This window comes from Lemur catta, chromosome 15, assembly GCF_020740605.2.
Source record: "Lemur catta isolate mLemCat1 chromosome 15, mLemCat1.pri, whole genome shotgun sequence".
Taxonomy (NCBI): domain Eukaryota; kingdom Metazoa; phylum Chordata; class Mammalia; order Primates; family Lemuridae; genus Lemur; species Lemur catta.
In genome coordinates this window covers 12991020-13012894 of record NC_059142.1, presented here as the reverse complement: position 1 = coordinate 13012894, position 21875 = coordinate 12991020, and the positions used below count along the sequence as shown (strand labels likewise).

General features: G+C 35.3%; 1 protein-coding gene across 2 annotated transcripts in view; it reads right to left on the bottom strand.

Moving 5' to 3' along the window:
- Positions 1-21875, bottom strand: part of RABEP1 (rabaptin, RAB GTPase binding effector protein 1) — a 90819-nt gene that overhangs the window by 30022 nt on the left and 38922 nt on the right. For both annotated transcript variants that reach the window (XM_045569989.1, XM_045569990.1), the window contains exons 3-7: positions 12907-13110; positions 10933-11093; positions 8105-8224; positions 5151-5286; positions 2519-2697 (exon numbers count right to left, since the gene is read on the bottom strand). In XM_045569989.1, coding sequence (XP_045425945.1) covers positions 2519-2697; positions 5151-5286; positions 8105-8224; positions 10933-11093; positions 12907-13110 — 800 coding nt within the window. The remainder of the gene's footprint in view (positions 1-2518; positions 2698-5150; positions 5287-8104; positions 8225-10932; positions 11094-12906; positions 13111-21875) is intronic.

Here is a 21875-nt window from a genome sequence, read left to right as displayed (position 1 = left end):
GATCTAAGAAGGGAAAATTTACATAGAACATTCCTTCTGTTTATTGTAGAAAACAAATAAGAAAAAGCTATAACATTATCTATCCATTAGAAAAAAGCATAGGCCGAGCTCCACGGCTCATGCCTGCAATCCTAACAGTTTGGGAGGCCAAGGTGGGAAGATTGCTTGAGGCCAGGAGTTCAAGACCAGACTAAGAAGAGAGAGACCCCATCTCTACAAAAGTAAAAAAGTTACCCAGGTATGGTGGCACATGTCTACAGTCCCAGCCACTTGAGAGGCTGAGACAGAAAGACTGCTTTAACCCAGGAGTTTGAGGTTGCAGTGAGCTATGATGCCACTGTACTCTAGCCTGGGCAACAGAGCGAGACCCTGTCTCCAAAAAAAAAAAAGAAAATGAAATAAGTACAACTTTACATGAAATACAAAAGGAATGATTAAAGTTGATATAATAATTCAAAGATGAATAAAATACTTTCAATGCTCCCCAAAACAGTCTAATGAGGAGAGACAAACACACAAATAATCACAATACAAGTATATGTTCCAGGTTCTATAGAAGGAGAAAAACAATGACTGATTTCATCTGAGCGAGCCAGCAACAGGGGCCCAAAGGAGGTAACACTTCAGCTGTCTCTTTAAGGACCAGGAAGTTAAGTTTGCCAGTTGTGTGAGAGGAGACAGGCAAGGGTTCCAGGGAGAAAGGAAGCACATACAAAAGACAAAGGCATGGGAAAGCAGGCCAGTGGGAGAAATACTGAGTAATCTGATATGAATGAAAAATCAGTAGACGCATGAGAAGTGAGGGACATGGAGAACGGGGTGGTGATTAAGTACTTTGACTCTGGAATCAGATTTGGCTCAAACCTCAGATGTGCCATTAACCCCTCAGCCTGTTTCCTAATCTATAACACAGTATCTGTGCAACTGTAGTCCCTACCTCATATGGAGAGTTTTGCTTTTTGAGAACCACTTGAGATAAAACTTTATATATAAAACATCAGCACAATGCTACCACATAGAAAGAGCTCAATAAATGTTCATAAAGACCATAAAAGACCATCTTTGTAAAGTTTAGACTACTTTAATGGGCAGCAGGGGAGGCATGATAAGATCTGTACTTTTTTTCGAGACAAGAGTCTTGTTCTGTCGCCCTGGGTGGAGTGCAGTGGCATCATCATAGCTCACAGCAACCTCAAACTCCTGGGCTCAAGCGATCCTCTTGCCTCAGCCTCCTGAGTAGCTGGGACTATAGGCACGTGCCATAATGCCCACCTAATTTTTCTATTTTTAGTACTAGAGACGGGGTCATGCTCTTGCCCAGGCTGGTCTCAGATTCCTGACCTCAAGCAATCCTCCTGCCTCAGCTCCCAGAGTGCTAGGATTACAGGCCTGAGCCACTGCACCCAGCCAATATCTGTACTTTACAATATGAATCCTTACGTTGACTGTGTCTACACACAAGATGAATGAGTCAGAACTAAGAGACAAAAAAGAACTTAAAAAAGAAGAAACTTCTGAAAAACAAAATCTAACATAAGTTATGTAAGGCAATTTGAAATATTATTTAAAATACCTAGAAAGACAGTAAACACTTTTATGTAGCTATCCCAGGGTAATATTGGCCCACATATGCAACATGGTTGAGGATATTAGCTGTTATACTATTTGAGATGACAAAAAGAAGGGCAGGGAGGGGAACCACCTAGATCTCCATGACAAGAAGGATTAAATCAATTATGCTACCAATTAATAAGAATGTGATAGAACTCTGATATGAAAATATATTCAGGATAATGCTTATGGCAAAAATAAACTATAGAATAATTACTTACAGCATGTTAGCTATAGTTATATAGGGGTAGGAGGCAACCACCCTAAACATACACTCATAAACACATAGAACTGTTCTGGAAGATTCCCTACCAAACTGGTAAAAGCAGTTACTTCTGGAAAGAGGAGGTGTAGATGTCAAGGGGTATTTTTACTTGATTACTTTATTATTTCACTTTGTTTTTAAAACAAAAAAAAATTAACATGAGAATATATTTCTGAATTAGTCATACAACTTAAAAATGTTTTTTTAAAGATTAGGAGAAAATAGGGTGTTGGGTATGCGGCACTCTGGATACCTGCCTTTTCTATCACTCAGCATCTACATCTATATCATGTCACCTCCTAAGAAGGCTTTTAGAGCAATGTCAGCAAAGCCTTGCCCTGGACTGACAAAACTCAGGAGCCCATGGAGAACTGGACAGCACTGCAGAGAAAGATTTTCTCACAAATACGTACTATTGCATCCTGTAGTTTATGAAGATCAGTTTTTTCCCACAAACTAGGCCATTCCTAAAGTTAAAAAACAAAACCCCCCCAAACACAGCTATTATGTTTTTTAAAGTGACACACATCACCTTGTTTCAGCTTAAGTCAATCTCTAACATACGTAAAGTAATACAATCGTGTTGGGGGGAGGGGATGTGTTTTTAACAAAGCAAACAAGTCCTACAAAACTGCTATTCACCTGATCTTTCTTCTTCAGTTCTTCGACTTGTCGGAGCTGTTCTGAAGTTAGCACAATCTCCATTCGCTGCATGTCTCTCATCAGTAAACGCTGAGATTCCAGAAACTGGTCATTGGCCTTCTGCCATGTATGTTTTAACTGGTTGTGCTGTTGTCGCTCTTGCTCCAAGAGATGGCAAACTGTTTAGGAACCACCCCCCCGATCAAAAACACTGAATTTTAATGGTAGGCAATTTCTTTAGCACAGGGCTACTAGCCCAGGTCTGGCCACTGGTCCATGTGTCTGGGATTTTGTCCTTAAGTGACACCAAGAGGCAACCTAGCCGAAAATGGCAGCTATCCCCACACCATCGTTCTAAAACAATGTCTCCCAAAGTATGTTCATAGGAACATATCAAATAAAAATTTCTGTGCTCAGTAACTTTTAAAAAACCCAGGTTAAATAAATTTTTAAAGAGTTCTTTACTATAGGACTTTGAGCTGAGGGTCATAAATATCTCTATGTTTTCTTGGGAGGTGATATAAATTTGTCAAATTTATTTGACAAAACAAACAAACCCTTTTTCACAATGTAACTCAAATAGTTAAGTGTTCTAGGGAATATACCTTGGGAAACATTGCTCTAAAGGCCAAAAGTGCAGAAACCACTCCTACTTTTGTTTAATACATTCTGATAAATCTGTCATCCAGAAATCTTTCTTAGGTCCAGTTAGTTTAGACCTCTCATGCATAATAAGTCAAAGAATCTTTGTAAAATGTCTGTATTGCTAATACTCATCAGCTCAGCCACCTACTAAAAAAAGAATAGGTGGCATGATCTATCTACCCAGCCACCCACACCAGAAACATAAGACAACTCATACTTCTGACTTTTCCTCATCCCCATATATTCAACTCTGACAGAGACCTACTAATTCTGCCTCCTTTGCAATATGACACATCTATCTTCTGACTTGTGCCTTGGATCAAGCCCTTATGACTAAGACAATTACAACAGTAGCCCCTTTTTAATTCTTCCTGCCCTCAGTCTTGCCCCCTCTCTATTCTATTCTCCATACTGATATTAGATTGAACTTTCTAAAAATGCAAAACTGGTATTATCACTCTCCAGTTTAAAACCCTTCAGAGAAGCCAGATACAAAATGGCACATGTTGTAAAATCCCATTCATATGAAAGTCCAGAACAGACAAGTCTATAGAGATAGAAAGATTAATGGTTGCCAGGGGCTAGAGGAGGAGAGATAGGGAGTGGCTGCAAATGGAAAGAGGATTTCCTTTTGAGTTAATGAAAATATTTTGGAATTATTGGTAATGGGGCACAATTTTGTGACTATATTAAAAACCACTGAATTGTACACTTTAAAAGAGTAATTTCATGGCATATGAATTATATCTCAATAATTTAATGTATTGATAAAACAGCACATGTATTAATAAAATAGCACATTACTATATACTTACTACTATATAAGTAATATTAGCATATATAAATAGTATATTATATACTTACTATATAAGTTTGATTTTTAACATCTTTTTTTTTTTTGGAGACAGAGTTTCACTCTGTTGCCCAGGCTAGAGTACCATGGCATCAGCCTAGCTCACAGCAACCTAAAATTCCTGGGCTCAAGTGATCCTCCTGCCTCAGCCTCCCGAGTAGCTATGACTACAGGCATGCACCACCATGCCCGGCTAATTTTTTCTATATATTTTTAGTTGTGCAGCTAATTGCTTTCTATTTTTTTTTTTTTTTTTAGTAGAGACAGGGTCTCATTCTTGCTCAGGCTGGTCTCGAACTCCTGAGCTCAAACGATCCACCTGCCTTGGCCTCCCAGAGTGCTAAGATTACAGGCGTGAGCCACCACACCCAGCCTTGATTTTTAATATCTTGATAACTATTTTATAATATAATTGGTTTCTTTTGTAATCTTATATATTTTATATACTAAAAATATACTGTATTTTATATACTAAAAATATACTGAGGAGGCTTCACAAGACTGCCAAAGAAATCCATGACACAAAAAGGTTAAGAACCCCAGGTATATAGAAAAATCACTAGAAGAATTGAAGTTAAAAGTATATTTTTATTTTAATGGGGAAAAAGTGCGCCTTCTTCCCTATCCCTGGAAAACAATTTGCATATCACTCTGCTACCAGACTGGTGAAATCAAAATTGTCCCTTAAAAACAGGATGTTACTTAAGGTTTCCAGAATAAATTGCCCTCTCCTTCCCATTTTCTTTTTTTTTCTTTTTTTTTTTTTGCGTCCCCCTCCCCCTCTCCTTCCCATTTTCACCTTTGCTAATATACTTCCATCAAAATGGGTGTGGCTGCAAAAGTAGTTTAAACAGAAATTCCCACCCTTATTGTCTTTCTGTCCAAAGTTTATGGCTTTGAACATATTACTGAGGTCAGGGAGGTAAAAGAAACCATTAACAATCCAAGAATCTTTAGCCATCTTCACAATTTCAGCTTTTCATAAGAACATTCAAATCAATTACAAAGCTTAACTGAATCACTAACAAATCACATTGGTATTTTAGGATCTGTTATTGTTATTAGTCAATATCAATTTTTACTTACACAGTTGTCTTAGAGACTGAGATAAGAATATACAGAACATACATTTACCTTCATGCAATTCTTTCCTCAGTTTCTCAGCATCTTCCTGTAGAACAGATTTCTGAGTATTCAAAACAGCTACATACATCTCTAGATCAGTCCTACAAGATTTCTCAGCTTCCAGATAATGATTCAGTTCTTTAACCTAAATGAAGATGCAATTCTATTACATTGAAATTTACAACAGTTTCTATCTTAGACGTAATGGTAAGTTCTGGCTATGCCTTCAAAAATTTTACATTTACTTTTACATAAATTTTAATCTACAAAAATTAACATTATAATTGTTAATTATAAAACAAACATATACTTCCTATAGAAAAACTAAGAAAATAACATAATAGATGTTATCCATAATCATATCACCAGAATAAATATACAATTGAGATTACACATAACCATTTTGTAACTTGCTTTTCAAAAAGGTAGTTCCAATTTGCATTGCCAGAGCAACACATGCATATGCTTGTTTTAACCCATACTCCCTAACACCACGTGTCTTGCTTTTTTAAAACAGTATTTAATTTCTCAGGATAAAAATTATACCATACTCGTGTAAGTTTGCTTTTCTTTGATTTCTGGTGAAGTAATTCCAAATGCCTTAAATTTATACAAAAGAGATATTTTCACAGATATATATATTCATGTCAGTAAAAAACAGGGAAGTCATGATGGAAAAAATAGTCTCATACTGCAATTACACAAACTTGAAGGCAAGTTTGCATAGAAACACTATTATACTTTTTTCAATCACATCTTTTTAAAAATGCTTTATTTTTCTTGAGCAATTAACCATAATACTCAAAATACTCAAAACAACACAGCCTAATATTTGAAAGTTATAACCAAAATAAAATACAATCCCGCCCCAGAAAACCTAGGATTATAACATCATGACTTTACTCTATCTTATAAACTGTCCATCCTAAATTCTGACCCTTAAATTAACTTTCAACTTTTTCAAAAGGGTAAGTCTAATTTCATATTCAAGGTCATTTTCATGACTCTTATGTTTCTATTTTTTCAAACTTAAAATAGCTAGATTATCTGTTTTCAGTTATCTTTACTCCTAGACCATCACATAGTACTAGTCAGAGACTAAAATGATTGCTTAAGCCACCATTTGAGGCTTCATTGAAGGCTGTCAGTAAACCACAAGAGATTAACAAAGAATGGCCAAGTGCTGACTATTGTGAGGCACTTTCCCTCACACCTGAAGAGGATGGTAATTCAGCTGATGGTAACACAGTCAATGGGGCAGACATAAAATGCTGGTACATAATAACCACTAATTCTGCCAGCTATTACTTTGTAGAATAAACATTGCACCTAATTAATAATGAATTCCTAACAGAGTTTTGCATACTCTAATAGGGGTGAATGTGCCAAATTTGTTCTGTAAGACTTGCAACCTGTAAGACTTGCAACCTTACTTGCCTGTAAGGCATCCCACTTTGATTTGCATGTCCCCAATTTCTAGTGTGGATGAATATCTACTCACATAGCTTGACTATTTTGTTTCCTATGAACTGATCGCTCATACGCTTTACCTGTTTTTTTATTGAACCATTTGGCACTTGTAGACTTGGCAATTTTTTATTATTCTGGATATTATTTTTTGTCAGTTATACTATGAGGTATAGCTATCTTCTCACAGTCTATAGCTTCTCTTTTCAACTTTTTGTAGTATTAATATCTTTTAACAAGGAAGTGCATATTCTAATGTAGCTAAAATTTGTCAACTTTTCTTTCAGTCAATGTCTTATTTAAGAAATCTTTTTTGAGCCCCAACAACATAATCTCTTTTTTAACATCTACAAATTTTACAGATTTACTTTTCACTCTTAGGCTTTTAACTCACTGAAATTAATTTTTGTAAGGTGTGAGGTAGAAAATTAATTTGACTTTATTCTGTACTTATAACTAATTATTTGAAAAAAATTTTTTTAACAATCCATTCTTCTCCCCTGATTTGTAATGCCACCTGTCATATACCAAATTCCCACATATATGTGGGATGATTTCTGGGCTTTCTAGTCAATTATTCTGTTTTCTTGGTGCATACTATTTATTTATTTTGTTTTATTACTTTTTTTAAGACAGGGTCTTGCTCTAGAGTGCAGTGGCATCATCATAGATCACGGCAACCTCAAATTTCTGAACTCAAATGATCCTCCTGCTTTAGTTTCCTGAGTAGCTGAGACTATAAGCAAGCATCACCAAGCCTGGCTAATTTTTCTATTTTTTTATAGAGATGGGGGTCTCGCTCTTGCTCAGGCTGGTCTCAAACTCCTAACCTCAATCACTCCTACTGCCTGGTCCTCCCAGAGTGCTAGGATTACACGCGTGAGCCACCTCACCTACCCTAAAATTAGATTTTTAAAATCCAGTCTGATAATCTCTTTTAAAAGTAGGTATCAGTATACACTTATTAGGACTATGGATACATTCCCATTCATTTTTAAATTCCTATTTTGTGCTTTTGTTTACCTTTTTTCATTGTTTTTGTTCCTACTTCCTTTTAATTATTAAAATTTTCAGCATTCCCTTTGTATTTCCTCTGCTGTGTCTTTATGGCCAACAAATTCAGCCATCCTATAGCTAGATTATCTCTAAAAGATAAGATAAATTCTAGGGCTGGCATCACAAAACAAAGTCAACATTGAACAGTTTATTTTCCTTGGTAAGAAAATGAATGAGACCAGGTCTCCTTTTGGTAAGAAAATGAACACTAACTTTATGACAAAGCAGCCACTTGTGAAAAAGCATCATTATTGTGATTATTAAAAATATCCATAAGGGCAAAACCATCTCAAAGCAGTTTTCCACATTTTAAAAAAAGAAAGATTCTCAAGATGCATATTCTAAATTACAGTTTTTTCCCTCTTACTGATTTTAACTTTGTTCATGGCATTATGGCAGAATCTTGGGTTCAAAGTAAATGGATTACAATGTTTCACAACCTTTGAGGCCTCCAGCTCTTTAATCTTGTCTTCAGCCTCTGTCAGTTTATCCTTCAAGGCTGCAATTTCCTTCTCCATGGGCATCACAACAGACCGAAGTTTTTCAGCATCCTCTTGGGCCTATGGTTAAAAAGAATTAAATGCTACAATTTATTCATTTATTGCTTTTACTAAGAAACTCTAACTCTTCTATTTTTTGAAAATTAGTATAACAAATAATTTCTACCAGGAACCACATTAACACTCATAAAATTTAACCACATCTAAATTTTAAACAATGTATTATAGGGAATGTCTAGTCAAAATCAGAGTTTTCCCAAATATTCCATTTAGAATTTAGGAAAATGGGTTTACTAGGACAAATTTCATTTTTCACTTAAGAAAATATCCCATATAGAAAAGGAAGTACAAATAATAAATATTTTTTACAATTGCTGGTTACAAAGTTAATTAGACCATAATTTCTTATGAATATTGAAAGAGCTGATAATATCTTATACACACAAAGTAGAACAATGTGTTTTCTAAAATATTAGAAAATTACGTTGCTATAAAAAGACTTCTACCCAATTATTTAAAGAGTACTTTAAATATTATTTTATTTTTAATATCTAAATTAAAAAACCTAAAGAATGACCTCAAAAACTATCAGAATTGTTTTCCAAACTCCATTCTCAAAAACACGGATTAAAACAACTTCCACAAACTACTGGACTAGTGAAAAACTAAATTTTCATTTTTCATAGAGATATATACACACACACACACATACATATACACAAACACACAAGAGAAACAAAGGTAGACTCAAAAAGTTGATTTTCTCTGAGGTACTGGGAGTTAGTGGGGGAAAAAAAAGTTGGATTTTTCTCCTTCTACTGAAAATGAAAATTAACCTAATTCACTGAATTTAAATGAGTTCAAACTTATCCTAAAATGTTCAGAATAGGGAAAATATTATATAGGCTGGGTGTGGTGGCTCCTGTAATCCCAGCACTTTGGAGGCCAAGGCAGGAGGATTGCTTGAGGCCAGGAGCTAGAGATCAGCCTGGGCAACGCAGCAAGACCTCATCTTTAAAACAGAAAAAAATTTTAAACTTAGCCAGGGTAGTGCTACATCCCTATAGTCCCAGCTACTTAGGAGGCTGAGGTGGGAGGATCGCTTGAGCCCAAGAGTTCAGGGCTGCAGTGAGCTATGAGTGGGCCACTGCACTCCAGCCTGGGTGACAGAGTAAGACCCTTGTCTCTTAAAAAAATTTCAAAATCATAAATGCCCAAATGTGAGGTGGATTTTCCTCAGAAAAACACATCTTTCAGAAAATAAGGATTCAGATTCACTTTGTTTTCTGGTCCTTACAAAGCCATTATTTTATTTTGAACAAAATATTGCTTAGAAAAGACAAGTTAGCTTAAAATATCTTTAGTCAAGGCTAGTCTGGTTTGCTTATAAAGGTCACTTGATAAAAACCAGGAGAAAAAAAAGAAAGAAGAAAGCAAAGAATTTACCACTGACTGAGTTCTTTATTAATGTAAAGATGACTTCACAATTTCAATTACTGGATGTCACTGTAAACAAAGCTTTTAAAGAGCACTTTAAAAATGACAGAAAGGTCATTAAAACTGAGGAAAATCTGAGAAACTGTCCCAGCCAAGAGAGAAGGATAAGGAGACATGACTAAATGCAATGTGGTATCCTGGAGCAGAAAGAAAGGACATTAGAGGTAAAAACTAATGTACTCTGAATACAAAAATGGACTTTAGTTAATAATAATGAATCGATTCTGGTTTATTAACCGTGACAAACATACCATAGTAACATAAGATATTAATAATAGGAGAAACTGGGCATGGAGTATTTGGGAACTCTATACTATCTTTGCAATTTTTCTGTTAATCAAAAACTGTTCTAAAAAGCAAAGTTTAATTTAAAAATTAAAATTTCAAGAATGTTAAAAAGTGAAGACTGTAGAAATCATGAATATATATATATTTAAAGAATGGACCAAGGATCAGGAACCAAAGACAATGATAAATCCAACTGAAAAGAAAAATCCATTTCTAAAGATTACATTATATAACATGTAATTTTAAATACCTGTATGTATATAAATAACATAAAAGTTCATACAATCAAACTGCTTAAAAACCTTTTTAAATTTTCTCCCTAATAGAATGTCTCACTATGTGTCTAGCTGCCCTGGGTCGAGGCATTATATGGTATATGTGGTACACTTACCATATGGGAACTAAAGGATACGGAGAAAGAAGGGGAAAATTAACATCTGTTCTAAAACTTTGGTTTAGACACAATCATCGAGCAACAACATTAATTCAACAAATATTTACTGAGCACTTACCTGCAAGACCCTATTCTAGGCATTTAGAATACACAAAAGGCTCCTGCCCTCATGGAGCTTACATTCTAGCAAGGAGAAAAAGGCAGTATACAATAAATAGGTGAACTCTGTGTACTATAAGGAAATATGTGCAATGAAAAAAGAAAAACTAGAGCAGAATGAGGGAGGTCAGTAGAGTAGTGGTAGGTAGGGGAGCAAGGGGGGCAGGTTGTACTGTTAAATAGGGTGGGTGGTCAGGATAGGCCTCATGAGGTGGAGACATTCCAGCAAAGATTTGAAGAGGGTGAGGGAGTGAGCCATGGATATATCTGGAGGAAGCGCATGACATTATTTAGAACTATAGTTAAGTCTATGCCCAAATAATTCCTCTAACAGAAAACACAAAAGTACTTCTATTACCATCACAATATTAGTTAAAGCACTTTGCATTTGGATTCAAATACTTCTACATATGAACACATTCCTTCATACCTTTTTCATTTCATTTTCTAAATTTTCCTCCTCTTGACCTTCCGACAGCCTTCTTCTTAAATCAGCTATTTCCCTCTCTGCAGATTCTCTATACTGTGCCCACTGTGTCCGCTCCTGCTCCAACCTAAGGTGGAACTGGTGTTCATAGTCACGAACTGTTTCTATAAAACATCACCACACATTTCACATCTAAGCATTATAAAAAAATTTTCTGGCACACTAAAAATTTTAAAGTTATATAAAAAGCTTACATCTAATTTTTGGAAAATGTTTAATTCACTAAAAAAAAAAAAAGAACCAAAACTAACATTTCTAGTTCATAACGTGTAGAAATAAGGGCTTTAAAACATAAACTCTAATCTTCACATTAAACCTGTGCCATGTTTTATGAATGAGGAAACCTTATGAAAGGTTAAATAGTTTGGACAGTGTTTCATAACCAGAAAGAAGGAGAGCTAGAACTCAAACTCAGGGCCAAATCCAAAATCTATGTTCTAAGACACTTATACTATGGCTCCCAAAACAAATAGAACATGTCACCCCAATTCAACTACCTGAAAGTGTGAGAAAAGGGATATATTTCTGGAGTATTTTATTATAACCCAATATTCTAAATTGAGACAAATTCTATAAAATCTTTATAAAAGGGCTTTATCTTTAATATAATCTTAAAACATTATGTAACTGACACTGCTCGTTGCCCATTAATTCCTCTCTTTCTTCCTTGCTAATAAGACTCCAATTTTGTTTAGGAAGTCAATGTGCCCAGTTAAAAAAAATTTATTTTTTTCCACTTTCCCTGGTAGTTATGGGTGATCACATACTTGGTCAACTAAGTGTGAGGAGGATATATGCTGGGGATTTCTAGAAATTTTTTGCTTTTCTGATGCAGACTGGAGAAGGAGCAGCTATTTATAAAAATACCAGTCATAAGGCAAACGAGACGTTGAAAACCATATGCTAAGGTTGAAGGAACAGAATGACTAAAGGAGCTGGCACTGCTAACATCGTGGAATCATCGTCACCAGCCCTAGATTATCTGCCTCTGAACTTGATGTTCTGTGAGAAAATGAAGCCCTATCTGGGTAAGCTGCTATAGCCAGGTTTGTTACATGAGGCCCAGAGTATTCCCTAGGTGATCGCTATATACTCACACATAGGGCCGGCTTTACCTGCCTTTTTACAACGAACACTAAAGCAAAAAAGTACAAATGCAAACACAGGGTGAAATAAAGTCATCACTATTTCATATTTAGAATATTAACTAAACTAATTCCAGGAACTCAAAGATTCAGGGGGCAACTTCATTTCATCCTCATTATCACCGCAGAAATGTGCGAAGCAATTAGCACTAGTGCCAAAAGGAGACAGAGACGAAACTATTTTTCCTCCTTTAGACCAAGGTCACAAGCTGGCAGCCCATAAAGCCTATTCTAGCCCATAGGCCATTCTACCCCATAGACTGCAGTGAAGATTTCACACACAAATTTTTCTTAAAAATCTAAACAACATGGCAACACTAGACTGGAAGGGCAATAATGAGCTGGAGCTAATCAGTGTAAACAGTCACTTTACCCTTTGGATGGCAGCTCCCTCCAGTCCAGCACGTTCCCTGTGCCAAACAGCTTTATTCGTTGACATTACTGGCCTGACTCCTATCTCAAATCCACTGTTAAACCCTGCTTTAAACCTTAGGATGAACTACAGTTCCTCATTTAATGTATTATCACTAGAACACTCTTACTATCACTGCCCATTATTCAATTTGTTAAAGATACAGATGATATACCCATATACCCATCTAGAATATCACTGACTTTCCTTTTATCTGACAGTACATCTTGATGATGATAGTATAATACAAAAAGCCACAAATCCAATTCAGGATGCATTTTAAGATCCTCTGAAAATAGTCTCCATCATCAGAATCAGATATCTTAGAAAATCATAAAACTCATCTTTCTTTGTCTTTACCTTTCATAACAGCCTGAAGTGAAGCAACTTCTTCTCTCCACTGTCGTTTCACTTCATCTATAGCTTCCTGCTTGGTATTCTCAGACACTGTGGCAATAGCCTTAATATTCTCCATCTCTGCTTGAGCTTCCCACAGCTGTGTCCGGAGGTGTCCCAAATCATCTTGTGCAGCTTGTAACACTGCATTTTGCCTCTTCAGATCCTCTGGGAGAAAAGTAAAAGACTTGCCATGAATGAGGGGTTCACTTTTATCAAGCTGATATTCTAATAAGGGAACCAGGCATTAAATTTTCAAATGTTAACATACAAAATAACACCCTTTTAATACAGGTGAGACTTAAGGTATGCTGAGTATCACAAATCAATTACTATTACCTAATAATACAGTGGTTAACATCATGGTTTTAGAGCTAAATCTAGGCTCTTCCACCCATTGGCTAAAAGACCTTGGTCAAATTATTTAATCTCTCTGGCCTAAATTTCCACATCTGCACAATGGGGATTAAAAACATCCACCTCACAGGGTTGCTGTAATGATAATTTATTGGAAATGCTATTTAGTACAGTAGCTCTCACAAAGAAAACATTCAAGAAATGTTTAATAAAAGAAAAAAGAAAGCCAGAGCTCAGGGCAGTTACAAGATCCAGGTTCTTTTAACTTAGGATTAATTTCTCCTTACCATCTCTTAAATACTAACTTGACGTGATGTGTCTACTACATAAGTCTGGACAAACTGACCTCCAAAAAAAAGGAATGTATCAACTATATAGGGGTGTACCTTTTTTCTCATATACTTACCAACAGTCACTATTTTCCATCTATTTGAAATTGTGTCAATTTCACAGGTAGAAAATAGTCATCATTGTAATCTACATTTCCTTATTGATAGGGAGTACATTTATTAACACGTTATTAGTGACCAGTATTTCCTCTCTGGTGATATCCCTGACATTTCTTTCTAACGAATTGTTCTCCTGATTTGGAAAAGCATTTTATAGATTCTGGATATTAAATCTGACTTCTCTTACAAAACTTTCCCACAGTCTCTGCTTTTTGTCTCAATTTTTTAAATCTTTTTGGCACTTAAAAGTTGTGCGATATTTATGAAGAAAACCATTCATCTTGGCCGGGCAGAGCACTTTCGGAAGCCAAGGAAGGCAGAAGGATTGCTTGAGGCCAGGAGGTTCTAGATCAGCCTTAGTAACACAGTGAGACCCTGTCTCCTCAAAAAATAAAATTTACTGGTCGTGATAGTGCATGCCTATAGTCCCAGCTCCTTGGGAGGCTGAGGCAGGAAGACAGCTTGAGCCCAGGAATTTGAAGTGGCAGTGAGCTATGATGACGCCATGGCACTCTAGCCCAGGCAACAGAGCAAGACCCTGTCTTAAACAAACAACAAAAAAATTACATCTTTGCAAACTCATCAATTTCCTTTACAGAGCACAATAACGAAACCAAACTGGCCATGAAAATTAACTGATTTAAGATCTAACTCTACTGCTAACCAGCTGTATGACTTCAAGGGAATCACAAAACCCTCAAGCCTCAGTTTCCTCACGAGGATACTGGCAACTATTTTTTGAACTTTTAGCATATATATCTAATTACCTATAAAAATCAAATAGATAATATCAATTAAAGAACTTTTAGGCCAGACGCGGTGGCTCACGCCTGTAATCCTAGCACTCTGGAAGGCCGAGGCAGGAGGATTGCTCAAGGTCAGGAGTTCAAGACCAGCCTATGCAAGAATGAGATCCCCATCTCTACTAAAAAAATAGAAAGAAATTAGCTGGACAACTAAAAATATATGGAAAGAAAAATTTAGCTGGGCATAGTGGCACATGCCTGTAGCCCCAGCTACTCGGGAGGCTCAGGCAGGAGGATTGCTTGAGCCCAGGAGTTTCAGGTTGCTGTGAGCTAGGCTGATGCCACGGCACTCTAGTCCCGGCAACAGAGTGAGACTGTCTCACAAGAGAAAAAAAGAAAAGAAAAGAACTTTTAAAAGTGGTGAAGACATTCATTGTTATCAAACAATCACAGGAATTAATAATTTGGTAGTGTAAATCGCAAGGAGAAACATCTAGTCATGCTAATTTTAAGTAAGGTCATTTCAGAAATCTTCACTCTCTCAGTATCAATTTCCCACAACTATTGAAATATTTTGAAATGCAAGCCAGGGATAGTTACAAAAACATTAATTACAGAAAGTAATTATCTGAAGTATTTTAAAGACAGATACCTAGGAAGTCAGGGTAGGCATGTGACTAGAACTGACCCAGAAACTAAGTATAAACGTGTGACACCACAAAAAGTGTGTGTGTGTGTGTGAAAACTCTATATTCTGAGTGTTAAATTCTTTCATAAAATGTAAAAATAAGAAAGAGGGTTACTTCTGGGGCACTTTATTCATTTCTGGGAACTATAATTTTATCAAGGCTCAAGTTTATGTACTTAACACCTCCTCATGACAATTATCCTTGGTACTTTTGATTTATTGCTGATTACCCAGAGCTATTCACTGCCATGTTGTCATTATAAATAGAAAATTGTAAACCAATACCAAATATAAGGATCAATTGTTGGCACTTAATAGTGGCATAGAGCCTGGTGGAAGTCTTGGTTAAGATTGACTTATATATATGAATTATGAATATATTTCATATTTTATATATGAATATAATTTGTGCATATATATAAAACCCAGGAGACAAAGAGAAGTTTATAAAAGTTAGACTGTATAGTAGTAAAGTCTGAGCCTTAAAAAAAAAACCAACTATACAACATACACATGCAACAGAATTCAATGTATACCCCCAAATCTATTAAAATTTAAGAAAAAAATAAAACACAAGAGAAAAACATAGTTAGAAAAACTTAATTTTTTGTAGCAAAGCATTTCACATTACGTTTACCAACATAAGTTATTTATTCCTTTTACTTCTATATATGTAAACATAAAAGTTTTCAAACATACTCAAAACTTGACAGTATGATATAAAAATCCTTCATGTACCTTTCACTAAGATTTGAGAGTTATTCAAGATTTTGCTACATTTATTTCAACTATCCTTTTTGTTTGCTGTGGTATTTTAAAGTAAGCACCAGAAATATTACATCATCTAACACACTACATGTGCATCTCTAAAAGTAGGAATATTTTCTTATATAAACACAGTGCCATTGTCACACAAGACAAAATTAACATTTGACTGATATCTAATACCAAATCTCTCGTAAAATTTCAAAAAAAAGTCTTTCTGAAGATTTTAATTAGTATCAAAACAAGATTCAGACAACTTACTCAGTTATTACTAAACACTTCATAAACTATTTCAAGCATAGAAACAACTATAAATTAACAAATACCTACTACCTATCACCTAGATTCATCAATTTTTAGTATTTTGCTATATCTCCTTCAATTTCATTTTAACTTTAGGAAGTAAAACATCACAAATACACTATCTTCCTCTGAAGTAACAACTATCAGAAGTTTAGCTTTATCATTACAGTGCATATTTTTCACCTTTATTCTGTGATGCAGGTTTTAAAATCTTAACGTTTTCATGGGATAAAATTACCCCTCAAGATTGTTGATTTTCCATATACATAACTACTTTACTTTCTTAACTGGAATACTACAGTATCAATATACCATTCATTATGTTGACAGGTTACTCAGGTATGAAAGTGAAATCTAGTTTTTCTATGTAGATGTTGTCATTGTTCTATGTCTATTATCCCAGACTTTTCCCATTTTGACAACACTATCATCTATCAAATTTCTGAAGGACTGATTCTGGGAACTTTATTCTATAAAAATTATCTATTTGTCTATTCTCATGCCAACACTAAGTATACTGTCTAAATTAACATAGTATTATTTATACTACCTTGTCTACTCTTGTGTATGTTTAAAATATTAATATTACATAATAAAAAGTTTAACAAAATACCATTATAATTTTGAATAAGGTAGGGAAACTTACCCTAGTAGATATAAAAAGTTATTATAAGCTTTATGTATCCACCAGCCAGCTCCAGCAACCATACACCCCTGGCAAATCTTCCCCATCCATCTGTAGGTACTCCACATATATTTCAGTTAAGTCTCAGACATAGATGCATGCACTGCCTAATGATGTTTCAGTCGACAACAGACAGCACATACAACAGTGGTCCCGTAAGATTATAATGAAACTGAAAAATTTCTAACACCTAGTCAAATCTAGCCATTGTAATGTCACAGTGCAACACATTATCTTTTCTATGTTTAGATGATGTTAAGATACACAAATATTTACCATTGTGTTACAACTGCCCACAGTATTCACTACAGTAACATGCTGTACAGGTTTGGAGCCTAGGAACAACACGTTATACCATACAGCCTACTACACATCTATGTTTGTATCAGTAAACTCCAAGATGTCCACACAAGGACAAAATTGTCTAACAATGCATTTCTCAAGAATGTATCCCCGTCATTAAGTGATGCATGACTATATGTTTCTATTAATAAACTTTACTTTTTGAGCAGTTTTAGGTTCACAACAAAATTGACCAGAAAGTACAAAGATTCTCCATATATCCCATGCCCCTACACATCCATAAACCCCTCTAGTACAGACATCCTGCACCACAGTGGTACACGGTTACATGTGATGAACCTACACTGTCACATATCATCATCCCCTGTCCATAATTAACATCAGGGTTCATTCTTGGTGTTGTACATTCTATGAGTTTTGACAAATGTATAATGACATGTTTCCACCACTGTAGTATCAAACAGAATAGTTTCACCATCCTAAAAATCCTCTGTGCTCTGTATATTCATCCCTCTCTTCCTCCTACCCCTGGCAACCACTAACATTTTTACGATCTTCATAGTTTTATCTTTTCCAGAATGTCATACACTTGGAATAAAATAGTATGGGGCCTTTTCAAATCGCCCTCTTTCACTTAGTAATAATGCATTTAAAGATCCTCCATGTCTGTTAATGGTTTGATACATCATTTCTTTATAACACGGAATATTCCACCGTCTGGATATACTACAGTTTACTTATCCATTCACCTACTAAAAGACATCTTGGTTGCTTCCAAGTTGTGACAATTAAAGAATAAAGCTGCTATAAACATCTTTGTGCAGGTTTTTGTGTGGACATAGGTTTTCAAGGCATTTGAGTAAATGTTATACCAAAAAGCATCACTGCTGAATCAAATGGTAACAGTGTTTAGTCTTGTAAAGAAACTCCCAAACTATCAAAGGGGCTATTATCATTTTGCATTCCCATTAGCAATGAATGAGCGTTCCTGTTGTTCCACATCCTCACCAGCATTTGCTGTTTTCAACATTTTGGATTTTTGGCATTCTAATAGGTGTGTAGTGGTATCTCGTTTTAATTTGCAATTCCCTAAGGACCTATGATACTGAACATTTTTTCATATGCTTACTTGCCATCTGCATATATTCTTTGCTGAGTGTTTGCCCAGATCTTTTTCTAATTGGCAGATTGTTTCTTTTATTGTTTCTTTATTTATATAATTGGCAGATTATTCTTTTTACTTGATACAATCCCATTTGTCTATGTTTGCCTTGGTTGCCTGTACTTTGGAGGTCTTACACAAAAAATTCTTTGCCCAGACCAATGTCCTGGAGCATTTCCCCCATCTTTTCTTCTAGTAGTTTCATAGTTTCAGATTTCAGGTTTAAGTCTTTAATCCACTTTTTATTTTTGTGTATGGTGAGAGATAGGGGTCTAGTGTCACTCTTCTGCATACAGTTTACCCAGTTTTCTCAGCACCATTTATTAAAGAGACTCTCCTTTCTGCATTGTGTTCTTGGCACCTTTGTTGAAGATGAGTAACTGTATCCACATATTTATGTTGTAAATATGTGGATTTATATTGGGTTCTTTATTCTATTCCATTGGTCTATCTATTCTTATGTCAGTACTATGCCAATTTGGTTACTATACTTTTTTTTTTTTTTTTTTTTTAGACAGAGTCTCACTCTGTTGCCCGGGCTAGAGTGCCGTGGCGTCAGCCTCTAGCTCACAGCAACCTCAAACTCCTGGGCTCCAGCAATCCTTCTGCCTCAGCCTCCCGAGTAGCTGGGACTACAGGCATGTGTCACCATGCTTGGCTAATTTTTTCTATATATTTTGAGTTGTCCAGCTAATTTCTTTCTATTTTTAGTAGAGAAGGGGTCTCACTCTTGCTCAGGCTGGTCTCGAACTCCTGAGATCAAACGATCCACCCACCTCGGCCTCCCAGAGTGCTAGGTGGTTACTATGCTTTTGTAGTATATTTTGATGTCAGGTAGTGTGATGCCTCTAGCTTTGTAATATTTGCTCAGGATTCCTTTGGCTACTTTTCTAGTCTATATATAAATATATGTGTGTGTGTATACAGATATATCCAAATCTTAGAATTTTTTTCCCATATCTGTGAAGAGTAACGATGGTACTTTTTTTTTTAATAGAAATTTATTTTGACACAGTCCTGGAGGCTGGAAGTCCAAGATCAAGGTATAGGCAGGGTTGGTTTTTTCCTGAGATCTCTCTCTTTGGTTTGTCGATGGCTATCTTCTCCTTGTGTCTTCATGTTGCCTCTCCTCTATATATGTCTGTGTTTAAATTTCCTCTTCTTATAAGAACATCAGTCATATTGGATTAGGGACCACCCTAATGACTTTAACTTATTGACCTCTGTATAGACCCTGTCTCCAAATACAGTCACATTTTGAAGTACTAGGGGTTAGAATTTCAGCATGTGAATTTGGGTGGGAGACACAGGTTAGCCCATAATACTCCACTTCTAAATAACTTGTAGAGCAGAACATGACTTTGTCAGGTTTCAGTTTTTCTGACTGCTCATTCAGGGAGATTCTGCGCACGTACCCCAAGGTAGTGGACTCTTGCTTATGCCCCAGTGACATTTATTTAATACCTTTTTTAAAAAACTAACTTTTAAAAATGTATTTATTTATTTTAACATAGTGGTTGGAGCACAAGCTTTGGAATAAATAGTCTCTGCCACACATTGGCCTGTGACCTTGGCAAGTTACTTGACTCATCAAGGGCCTCAGTCTATTCATTTGGAAAATAGTGATGGTATTTTCTAGAGCTTGACACAAGGTTATCATGAGGGGCACTGTCTCACAATGCAATATTAAAGGAGACAAGAAAATGACAAGGACATGTAGACCACCGTAATGTGTTGGTATGATATTGGCTTTCCTTGATGGAGTTTTCAGGAAAAGTTTCAGTACAAATTCAGTATCTTCTGCTGAAGAAGGAAGACGACTACATTACAAGATGTACTAAAATAAAGTAAGTTTGGCATTGAACATGATATGCTCAAGTTATTGGGAAGGTCATTTATGTGGAGCACCTCATTTCATGACAAAGCCATATAAATGGACTGTTCCATTCTGGGTGAAGTTAGAGTGTTCCAAGAACTGCCCTCTGTTGTCAATACAGAAAGAAGTCATGTCATTAGGAAAGGAGAGAAATGGATTTTTTCTGAGCTCAAGGATTTAAAAAGACAGACTTGGAAATGCAGTAGTTTATGATTTTTAGAGAGTGAGGTGTTTCTGTGTATGTTATTTAAGAAGATTTAATGAATTATGGAAAATATGTGATATCAAATTATGTTTGACTTAATTTGTGATGTTTATACCATCTTCAGGACTTTTAGAGCAAGTTTATAAAAGGGAAATTCTAGAAATATAAAAACGTTTCTCAAAATTTTAGTATTACTCATAGCTTTCAGTAATTCACTATTTATAATATGCTTAACATGATTTTTCTGTTTAAAAATTAGATGTTTAGGCAAGTATAAAAATATAAAATAATTTTTAGAATTTTCCTTGTTTCCTTTCATGAGTTCAGAATTCTTCAAAATTTATTTTAAATTTTGTTGTTTTTTTTCCTACTTGTGTTTTCCTAGTGTCACAGGGAAAGCTTTATTTACTCATTAACCATTAAGTATGATTTTTTTCACTTTTTTTGGTATACTGAGGTCATTCTATTTTTAGCTTGCAATAAATATCATTTTTAACCAGTATGAATATTATGTTACCAAATGCTTTTACTACCTGTATAGAAAGGATTACATGTGTTTTTCATATATAAATCAACCTTGCATCTCTGAAATAAATCCAAATTGTTCATGTTATTCTTTATACATTTTGTTGGATTTTATTTATCTTTTCTTTGGAATTTTTGCATGTACGTTCTTGAGCATTAATGTCTTGAAATTTTCTATTTTTTTTAATTCAGGATATTATGGAGGTACAAACATTTTGGTTACATGAAATGCATTTGCCTCGCTCAAGCCAGGGCCACAAGCATGTCCTTCCCCCATACGACAATGGCATTTCGGTAGGGATTGCCCTGAATCTGTAAATTGCTTTGGACAGCATTATCATTTTAACAATATTAATTTTTTTTTCTTATGACCCCCTCCCAACATTAATTCTTCAAATCCATAAGCATGGAATCTTTCTCATTTTTCTGTGTTCAATTTCTTTCATCAGTGTTTTATAATTCACTTTCTATGAATCTTCCACTTCTTTTATTAAATTGATTCCTGTATATTTTTATATTCTTTGTAGCTTTTGTAAATGGGATTGCTTTCATAATTTCTCTTTCAGAATGTCTGCTGCTGGCATATACAAATCCTACTGATTTTTCTATGAAGATTTTGTGTCTTGTAATTTTACTGAATTCATTTATCAGTTCTAATAGTTTTTTGGTAGAATCTTTATTAGGTTTTCCTAAGTACAATATCACGTCATCTGCTAACAAGGCCAATTTACCTTCTTCCTTTTCGATTTGGATACCCTTTATTTCTTTCTCTTGTGTAACTGCTCTGACCAGGATTTCCAAGTACCGTATCGAATAAAAATGGTGAAAGTGGGCACTCTTGTCTTCTTCCAGAACTTACAGGAAAGCCC